Consider the following 11343-nt stretch of genomic DNA (forward strand, 5'->3'; position numbering starts at 1 on the left):
CCCCAACCACCGGTGCTTCCACTTCCTGTACCTCCACCCCTGCCAGCAGTGCTGCTGCTGCCGCCCCAACCACCAGTACTTGTATTGCCACCGCCAGCATTTGAACTACCGGCAACTCCCCAAGCACCGGTGCCTCCACTTGCGCTACCAACCCAACCACCATCATTTGCACCTCCACTTTCTCCCCAGGCACCTGCACCTCCACTTTGACCACCTCCACCTCCATCTCCACCTGAAGAACCATGTCCGCCACCCCAACCAGCACCTCCACCTTTGTTATCACCTGAAGCACCATGGCTACCACCCCAACCAGTACCAGTATTCTTTTGTCCAACTCCTTTCCAACCGCCAGTGCTTCCTCTGTCACCACCCCAACCACCGGTGCTTCCACTTCCAGTACCTCCACCCCTGCCATCAGTGCTTCTGCTGCTACTGCCACCACGCCTACCACCAGTGCCTCCACTTCGACCATATCTGCCACCAGCTGAAGAACCATGGCCGCCACCCCAACCACGGCCGCCACCTTTGGTATCCCCTAAAGCACCATGGCTGCCACCCCAATCACCACCAGCATTGTCATGTCCACCACCTTTCCAACCATCAGTGCTTCCTCCGTCACCACCACTTCCCCAACCACTACCTCTATCTCCACCACCAGCACTTCTATGGCTACCAACACCACCCCAACCACCGGTGCTACCACTTCCAATACCTTCACCCATGCTACCAGTACTTCTATTGTTACTGCCACCACCCCAACCACCAGGCCTTACACTTCCGCCACCAGCATCTGTCCCACCAGCATCTCCCCAAGCACCAGCACTTCCACTTCCACCTCCGCTACCACCCCAGGAACCAGCATTTGCACTGCCACCATCGCTGTCATTTCCACCACCTCCCCAGGTACCAGCCCTTCCACTTCCACCACCATTACCCCCACTACCACCTGAAGCACCACGATCACCACCATCAGCATTGTCACGTCCACCTCCTCCCCAGCCACCAGTTTTTCCACTGCCACCATGACCAGTGCTACCACCTCCCCAACCACCAGTGCTTCCACTTTGGCCACCTCCTCCATCACCACCAACTCTAGTGGTTCCACTTTCGCCCTCACCCCAACCCTTGGTGTCTCCACTTCTGCAACCACCCCAACTGCCATCAGTTTTATTTCCATCGCCTCCCATTTCACAATTACCAGCACTTCCCCTTTGGCTACCTCCTCTGCCACCACCCCAACCACCAGCACCTCCACGTCCACCACCTCCAACACCAGCCCAACCACCGGCATTTCCACATCTGCCACCACCCCAATTGCCATCACTTTTGTTTCCACCACCAGCGCTTCCACTTTGGTCACCTCCTCCGCCACCCCAACCACCAGCACCTCCACTTCCACCACCTCCCCAATTACCGTCTGTTTTACTTCCACCTCCGGCACCACCCCAACCACCATTATTTCCATTGTCATCACCACCACCCTGACCACCAGCACTTCCGCTTCTGTCACCTCCTCTGCCACCACCGCCCCAACCACCAGAACTTTCAGTTCGGTCACCTCCTCCACCCAAACCACCAGCACCTCCACTTCCCCCACCTCCCCAATTACTGCCACTTTTAATTCCACCTCCAGCAACACCCCAACCACCAGTATTTCCACTGCCGCTGCCGCCGCCACCCCAACCACCAGCACTTCCACTTCCACCACCTCCGCAATTACCATCACCTTTACTTCCACCTCCAACACCACTCCAACTACCAGTATTTCCACTGCCATCACCACCACCCCAACCACCGGCGCTTCCACTTGCCCCACCTCCCCAGTCAACACCTTTGTCATTGTCAGAACCCCACTTTTGTGAGTCATGATCAAAGTCATGTTTGTCAGGCATGCCATCACCATAGGAGTCACGACCCCGACCGCGCCCGCGCCCACGCCCACGCCCACGCCCACGCCCACGCCCACCATTTTGAGAGTCACCTCTACCTGAGAGAAACAAATTGTAAAGAAAATAAATGTTACAAAAAGGCCGTTGTTCAGTTAACTAAAACAAATTTAAGATGCTTAGGCAAACTACAATTCATGGAAAATTTAATCCAGGAGTGAACCAAATTAAGATAAAGGAGGAGACTTCTTTATTATTGTACAATGTAGCACCAAACAAAGCAGTTGCAGTTTGCGATTCTCGAAAAAAAACTAAACATGCTGACGCAAAAAACCGAGGGATCAAATACCTTTACCAAATCAAATTTAATAATATAACTCAGCGGACAAAGCAATCAGCATTAAGAAAAAGGAAAATTATCAATCAACTAAGAAAAGCCACCTAGATATATCAACGAACCACGTATGAATTTGAGAAATTGTGATATAGACACCTTATAACATATATATAGCAGGTGGATGGAATGAAAAATTTCTAACTTACCTCCTCTAGAACCCATTCCAAAAGTTTTATCTCCATCCATAGATTGGCTTCCACCCCGATCACCGTCATTATTGTTTGAACCACCCCAGTCATCACCAGAACCAAAACTTCTGATTGGCACCATAGCAGCAGCTGATTGAATTGTTGGACCAGAACTGTGTGGATCATCAATGTGTTTCTGAAAATATGCAACAAGACGGTCTACGTCCCCGAACATTCGTTTACGGAACTTAAATCCCTTTGGATAGAGACCAATGTACTCATGATGTGGATTCACACTTCTTATGTAAGTCAGGATGAATGTGCCAGGATGGTCATAAGATAACCCAAGGCAATACACAATTTTTGTTGGAATCTTAGCTTTTTCGATTCTAAGGAGCTCGTCAATATCAGTTTTAGTGCCCTTCATAAATTTCCTATAATTTAACATTGTCTTCAAATGAGCTATTAATGGGTCCACGTATCGATCCATTACCTGAATGAAGAATAGCATGATAAAGAAGTTGAATTCATAAAATATTTTGCTTTTGCACCAATTCCATCCAAGTCCCAACACAAAACAATAGCCTAATTCATATGGAAATCATAGAACACTACACACCAAACAAACTAGCATGTTAATTAATACAAGACAATATTGGCAATCATGTAAAAATTCCTAGTCAAAATTCACAGAATCAAGAATATCTAACGTTGCAACCTGAAGGTTGACTGTATTAAATAATCAAAAAAAATTTCTTGAATAAAAAGAGCTGAATCTCCTTGAGACAGCCAATCTACAAACATTCAGCCAAAAGTTGAAAAATCTAACCAGAAAGGAAGGAAAAGGCTTCTTCCATTCTGTGCTAGTGCGTAACATTACCAACAGATAATAAAAAAAGAGCGAAAGAGAGAAAACATGCAAAGCACTGGTACACACGCAATATTTGCATCCTAAAACAGTGGATTAACAAGCTCCAGCACAGTTCAGAGCCTTGATGACACCTTATGCAGGTCGAGATTCATCAAATTTTTACAATCAAAACTTGTTTAGTTTTCAAGCCTTAACCACTGCAAACAATTACCTCATCAAGATCCTCAAATGTATCCTCTCCAATTTTCAATTTCTTTCCGATTTGGAGCAAGCTTGTGATGTCCTTGAGTTCCTTTTGACCTTCAACTATGTCCTTGTTAGCAAAAACCCCATCACAAACTTTCAGCGTTAAAGTCAAATACGAAGGCCCGCGTAAACTGGGACGAATAACACTTTCACCAGCTTCTTTGTCCCGGAGAAACTATAGCCCAACATTGAAGAAAAAGTTCATGAGAAAATTAAATTAAAGTTTAATAAGAAATCAAAGATAAGGATGGAGCCAAAAATGAGTTTGTGTGTCCAAGAGTCATCCATGTGGTCGGACCCAAGGTGTAGAGCTATTACCAAAGCCAAAGCCTTGAGGGTAATAGCTTAGAGTTCTCTGCCATATACAGATCGAGATACCTCTTCCCGATAAATGGGAGACTTGATCAAATAGGAAATATAAATGACAAACGTAGAGATTCTTTATACAGTAGTCAACGTAAAACTTTTGAATGTATAGAAAACTTCATGCTATAACCAACCCAAATAGCATCAGCAATAACTTACAAACCAATCTACAAGGAAATCTACAAATCTGAAATTTTGCAACTTTGAAGATAGCCAACAATTTGACATGCACCATTACTCAGCATCTCTAAGTGAAATAATTAGAAATTCTCCAATCATTTACTGACAAATAATCCTACTACCTTTTGCAATCTCGAACAAAGAAAAATGAAACACGGGCATAGACATATATTCACTATAAAACACGATAAAAGATGAAAAACACACCTCAAAAGCTTCATCAGCTGTAATATTTTTGAACTGCGGGTGAACAATCATCCTTGGCTTAAAAAGTTTCTTTGAAAACTCCTCTTTATGAGCTATTTCCTGCTTGGGCTGTAAGGTATTGCGCTCTTCGTGAAAGTACGGATCCACAATCTGATTGTTCTGGAAACGGTAGCTCCTCATTTCACTTTCTCTACAAGTTAAAAACACTTGATAGCGGTTCTTCTGAATGGATTTGATTCTGCAGGTTAAAATATCACCCTCGTGCAGTTTATCATTCAATTCATTGATATCCCTCCAATCATCAGTGTAATCTTCCTTGCTAAGTATGCCCGTCAGTCCAGAATCTAGGTTGCAAATAGCTCTATCTTCTTGAACCCTGCGAACTGTTGCTTGAACAATTCTTCCTTCAGACAGAGTTTCTTCCGCCTCTCCAGCAATCATGTAAAATTCATCATCCTGATTAGGTTCTTCATGTGATTTGCGACGATCCTGAAACCCATCCATCAACTCCAATCTTATATCATTAAGGGTTTCTTTTTTGTTCTGACGTTTTTTCTGTTCGGCATATTCATGAACATCCACAGCCGTCAACAAATGAGGATTCTCTCTAACATGCTCAATAGCAATTTCTAGCAAATCATCATCGTCATCATCATTCACTTCATTATTCATGGATTCACAGTAAACATCCTTTGCAAAATCTTGGGCAAGGCTGTAGGATTCTGGATGTATTCTTGTGTTGTCTAACAAATCAATAAATTGACTACTGCTAGAACTCAGTCCGCTTCGCCGGACTCGCAGAAATCCAACAGCATTGATAAAAACCTTTTTACCAAGACCATGAGATGTCAACAGGTCTTTCCTAGTGAAAATGGCCCCAGCTCTTACTAGGGACCTTTGCAGAGAAGCTGCTTTTCTGGCTCCAAGCCCAGAAATGAACTGCAAGGGAGAAAATAACCATTCATGACTCGAAGCCAAGTTAATATCAAGACCCACTTGGTTTGTTGCGTCTATCATAACTTGTTCAACCATCCCATACTTCTCATCAGGAGTGAGAAATTTCTCCAGGGGATTAAGTTTCCAAGATAATATCTCCCTACCCGGTCCACATAAAGTTGCAGCCATGGCTAATGGATTCTGAAGATAACGTCCAAGAGCCACAGCACGCCGAATAATACCTAAAAATTATATGATAGAAGAAATTCCAACGTCAATCACAAAAATATTGCCAAGAAGATTGATAGGAAAAGCATTAATTACCACAGGACACATAATATCAATAGTATATAACACAATTTTCTCCAACATTCATTATTGAAATTAATAAATTCCAAGAAAAACAGTTACCTTCTTGCGAAGGAAGCTGATCGACTGATATACGGGAATTTTCATACAGACGTGGAAGAGATTCGTCACCATAAACAATATTCAGACTATCGATTTTTTGAGAGTCTCTTGGATTATCCTCCACCAGCTTGAAAATTATCTGATTATTAAGGGGGATAACCACAAAGAATCACATCAATTGCAGCAAAATGGTTCAAGCTATAAAGTTTTTGGGTCCGAGAGAACAAACAATATTTTTAATTTACATAATCAAAACATAGTTCAATTGTGCAAACCTCATAAATATCATCCTTCAGCCGAGTACAAGACAAATTAGCTGCTCCTAGAACAACAACATGGGGTTGGTGGTCCATCATAAATTTCTGCACTCGCTGTTGATCATTTTTCTTACGTTGCAGATCATTTACACTTTGACCACGAAGATTAAGGCATCCAGCATTCAACACATCTTCAATTTCTCCCGATGAATCCAACATCACAAAAGTTGTAGCTGGCTTTCCGGGGCCCCAACAGCAAGCCAAAACCCTGGGTGCAGCTTCTTCATTTGAACTGATATTATTTTCTTTCCGCTGATATGGTGCCACAGACACTTTATCCCACAATAATTTTCCATATTCTTCAAGCAACCAGGTTTTTGATCTACTAGTCAACCAGGATCTTGCTGCTTTCTCCATTGATGGTAGAAGAATATTGTGAAATGCATCTTGAAGTATCTTCTTCCTCTGCTCGTTCCATAATTGAGAAGATTTACTTACACCATCACTCAGATAATAATCCCACGAGTCGCTTAATAACTTATCAAGGACTGCTTCTGGTAACTTGATGGTGACCTGCAGAAGCTTCTCCTCTTCAGCCTTTTGAATCAGCAGCCACTGCGCATCCTCAAATCTGCTAAGCGGCTTGTCCCGTAACCACTTCACTCCAGAAAACATGTGAAATGAATTAATGGCTGCATTTCCATCAGGTGTAGGACTAGTTGACACCACTGCATTATCCATAAAGATACTGCGGACATGTTTCCGGACTGAAGGTTCACAGCTTATCTCCACGGCAGCCTGGATTTTATCAGTAATATCCAGACAATCAAAGACTACCCTTCTAAAACCGAATTTCTAGGAGAAATTAAAAAAACAGCATACCATGTGCCTAGCGCCTTTCAACACAGCTTGAGGCGTCTCAAACATCATACATATAAAATTAGAAGCCATTTCCTCTGGTGCCTCCTTTGCATCCTCCAACTCATCCATCCTCTGCAAATAATACAACCAATTTAAACTCACACTTTAAAACAAGCACAAATAGAAATGAATATGAAGCTACCATTTTCTCCAGAGAAATCTGCAATCCGAATTGCTCAGAGCTATAACTGAACCTATTTGCTACCTCCCATAGGCCAGCTTTACTGCAAATGCTGTAGTGTGACTTCCTTTTCGGTCTTTTATACGTACCTTCATCTAAGACAACTTCATCTGGGGGGAAATGTAAACTAAATTTTGAGTCAACATCATCAACCTCACTTTCTGAATTTGCAGCCTTGAGTGACATGGTAATTGATTCAAAGAGTTGTTGATTTAAATTCAGTTTTGTCTCATCATATACTCTTCGAATTTCTTCTTTGAAACGTTTAGCGTAGTATGACTGGAGTGTACCCTTTCTTTTCAGAAGAAGCAGCCACTTCTGATCCAGGTCCCGGATTGTCCAGAGCACCTGCAGCACGCCACTAATTCAATATCTCACTGAATCCTCCTGAGTTAGCCACCGTCCAAAAATGAAAAAGACGGGAGTTTTTGTAAATAATGTGGAAAATTTGAATGTCAAATTTATTTGTAACTTATGCACAATCATTTTCAAGTACTTCTTTTTGAAAGACGGTCACACTACCCACAAATCCCAAAAGCAACTTAAATATTGTAACTAGAAACAACCATTTGACTGGAAATCATCATTCAACCATAGATGGATGATGTACAGCATTTAACATAAAACATCAACCTTGTGGCGCTTCAACTTAGGTTTCTCGATAGGATCAGCTTGGAGATAAGCTTCAGGATCGTCTGGATCCTTTAATAGGCACGAGATCTCCTCCTTCCTGTACATCGCAATGAATGGAACCTACAGAAGAGATAGACATTCGATGAGCAAGAAGGAGAATCGTCTCCACGTGATCACCATCAAAATCATAATAAAATTAAGCAATGGTTCGTGAGAACACATACATCTAACTTCTGAACATGTAGTAATTCTAGATATTTGGCAATATGTCCCTTGAGTTCATCTGATCCTTCCGTCGCATCCGCACTCTTACCATAGAAAGGAACTAGACCACTGACAAGTTGATTATATATCCACTCGCTCTCCACTTCGATACTAATCTCATCTAATGGGGTGAGACCAGTACTTTCCTCATATATCTATAGAAAACAACAAAGGTACCGACACTTGAAATCTCAGAATGGAAAACCTGAAGGGGTGGATATCAACAGGATGCTTAACAAACCTGAATCCTCTCGGGAATGTCTATTTTCCGAATCTGCTCATCCCTTCCTGTCATATACTTCTCAGAAAGTACACTTGGATCAAACTGATCTTCGAGGCTCCTCTCACCAGCTTCACCAAAGGTATCCACAGCTTCCAACTTGCGAATCTTCAAAAGGTCTTCCACATCGCCAAATATTTCATGAGCTTCTTGGAGAGCGGATGATGGAATTCCTGATTGTTGCATGCTCCTTGGTTGCTTTTTCCTCCTGCACAGAGATGAACCAAAGTACACTCAAAAGTTTATCATAGCACAAGTAACACAACCCAGATTTTATATATAATACCTTATAGGAGCTCCATGCTCATCTACTTGGTCTTCATCAACAATAAAATCAGCCATTTCATCCTCTTCAGCAATATCTACGTCCTGTTTTTCCTGCTGTTCGTCCTCTTCATCCATGTCCTCAAGCGATTGTCCTAGAAGATAGTAAGAAAATCAATATCCTAAAAGTTTGAAGTCACAAAGCAACTCCAATGAGGATTACCATCATCATCACCAAACAATCTATATTTAAGTCTCTCCTCGGCTGTTCGCCACCCCTTTTCACTTCCATTATGCTGCCATTCACCAGAAAACTGAGATGACTCTTCTTTTGTATCCCCCTGAGCCTTCTTTAGTCGCTTAAGCTTCTTATTCTGCTTATCACATATTCGAAATAATAAGTTGTCTGTGCTTAAAAGCAGCCCCAAAAACCAAAAAGATGAGGAACAACGATAGTTACAAGGTTTGGACGAGGAACAGAAATGTTGCTTTCCTGGAGTAGTTCATAATCATCCTCGTCGAGCAAATAACTCCTCTCAGCCTCCCTGTAGTTGATTGAACGAATCAATGATGACAATAACAGACATTTTTAACCTTTTAACTACAGATATATAAACATGAGCACTTAAAAATCTACAACTAAAAATATATGAGACAGCAAATTAGACAACCTTTTCTTTTTTTTCTTCTTCTTTTGTCTCTCACCACAGTTGTCCTCTTCATCTTCCTCGTCCAGATCATCCACAATAAACCCATCTCTCTCATAAGCATCCAGTCCGTCTGCTTAGATACACCACAATAATTCCAAATGTTTACCAAATCGTATGCACTGAACTAACATCCAAAAAAAATTAAAAAAAAAATGATGCCAGTCAACATGCAAACGATCACGAAATGGAGATTTCTAAAATAATAGCATTCCTTCATCCGTAGCATATTCAATTTAATTAATTAAACACTCAAAAATGGTACTTACAAGTCCATTAAACAGCCCTTTCTTTCTTGTGACAGAATTATCAAAATTAAGAGTCGATAACAGCGAACCAGGATAGCACCACGCTAAACACCGAAACTATTCTGTGCATCCGTGTTTCTTTTACCCAATTGCAAAAAACTCCAAATACGTGTTTGAAAAATAGAGATGATTGCTCATAGCTAAAAGAACAAAAGACCCGAAGAAGGATATCTTCGATTGCATGCACCAAGTTCTTCAGTCACCAGGATAGGAGTCGATGACCAACATTACAAGAAAAAATAATTTCACGTTTCATCAGAAACAAAAACAAAAAAACCCGCAAAATATTTGAACAGAAACCTACAGAAACAACACAACAGAAAACTAAAAACGCAAAGAAAAAATTAAATAAATAAAAACAAAAAGCTTCTAACACAGGGTAGATATTTCAAGGGAATAAAAAAATATGGCGAACAATACCGTCATCTTCATCTTCATCGTCATCCTCAGCTAGATCTTCGTACAGCCCATCATCTCCCTCGTTCTGAAATCCAGTAGCGTCTGCGTACACAACATAGTCACAGCCGAAAAAAAAGACGGTAACAATTAAAACCAGCACACGTTTCAGATTGTTGTGTTTTCAAAGAAATGCCGCTTAGTTCGCGAAAACATCGTACCGTCATCAGCAGAGACCACTTTTCTGCCAGCCATTGTGGTGAAATCAGTGAAAATTAACAGTAGCGAGAGAGGAAATCCTTGCGATGCTAACGCGTGGGAAATGAAAATGGGAGCAAACCCTATAAATGCCTACGGGAGACCCCTGGTTTTCCCCTCTCCACTGCACACACCAAAAAGCAGCACTCCTCGCAGAGTGACTGACGTCATCCCTTTGTTTTATTTATTTTTGTTTTTTTTTTCTATTTTTCGTAAGGTGTACCATACTAATGTATTTTGTGAATTTATACACGCTAGTACATCAATATATGCGTTGCGTATTTATATAATATTTTTTTTAAAATTTATTTGATTTATATTTATACTAAAATCAAAATATAATTATAAAAAAAATGAAAGATTACACTGCAATTTTTATAGAAAAATAATTTTAGTAAATTTCTATATTTTGATGTCTTTTCTTACGGTTTCTATCGTTTCCTCAATATTTATAAAATTATATAAATACTACGGGGTTGCTAAAAATTTATTATTTTATAAAATTTGAACTTTGAAGATATATAATCAGATTGCCATTTTTTTGGGCGTGAGATATATAGTCAATTCATGTAACTTTTACAAATATAGAAAATTGAATTTGAAGTTAAAATTTATTGTTCAAAAGTTTTCAAATTTCGAACTCGAAGAATTTGCTACTTTAAAGTCGAAGGCCTTAAAAATGGAAGTTTTTAACTTAAGTAGTAAAATTTTAAAATTCAAGCAATAATATTAATTTATTTATTTATTTGTGCGTCGATAAATTTAAAATATGGAAATAAGAGTTTTAAATGAAATGAAATTTTAAACATTCTAATATTTACAAGATAATTAAAAATGTATTAAATTAAATTATTATCGAAAAAGGCCGAAAAATTTGAATTGAAACACTTTGTTTCTTTGGTATAAAAAAAGAAAAAAGCAAATTCTTTCAACTCCCAGTTCCAAAAAAACATCTAGATATAAAGAAAGTGCCAACATTTTAATTATCGATTTGATTTATTTTAGTTTCTTACTAACATATACCATTCTATAATAAAATTTCATCTTTATTAAATTTAAAATGTTACATCATTATAAATAAAATTATATTTTATTAACCCTTTGAAACGAATCGCTGATATGTAAAATTAATATATAAATGAGTCAAGTTTGAGTTAAACTCGAACTTGACTCATGAATTCGAGCTCATGCTCATCAGATTCAAAACAAAGAAGAATTAGTTTATCAAACTCGACTCGCTAACTAT

At 40.1% G+C, this 11343-nt stretch overlaps 1 protein-coding gene across 1 annotated transcript; it reads right to left on the minus strand.

Moving 5' to 3' along the window:
• Positions 1–5: 5 nt before the first annotated feature.
• Positions 6–10301, minus strand: LOC140966956 (transcription elongation factor SPT6-like; the record flags this gene model as incomplete). Its single annotated transcript, XM_073427275.1, has 17 exons — positions 10061–10301; positions 9864–9944; positions 9100–9208; positions 8889–8973; positions 8652–8802; positions 8451–8583; positions 8126–8372; positions 7845–8039; positions 7621–7740; positions 6949–7335; positions 6768–6878; positions 5904–6683; positions 5629–5767; positions 4282–5459; positions 3494–3703; positions 2430–2904; positions 6–1987 (listed from the first exon to the last, which is right to left on the minus strand). Coding segments are annotated over exons 1-17 (6417 nt in total), but the record flags the coding sequence as incomplete, so codon positions are not given.
• Between the last annotated feature and the right edge of the window lie 1042 nt (positions 10302–11343).

This window comes from Primulina huaijiensis, unplaced genomic scaffold, assembly GCF_012295235.1.
Source record: "Primulina huaijiensis isolate GDHJ02 unplaced genomic scaffold, ASM1229523v2 scaffold208316, whole genome shotgun sequence".
Lineage (NCBI taxonomy): Eukaryota > Viridiplantae > Streptophyta > Magnoliopsida > Lamiales > Gesneriaceae > Primulina > Primulina huaijiensis.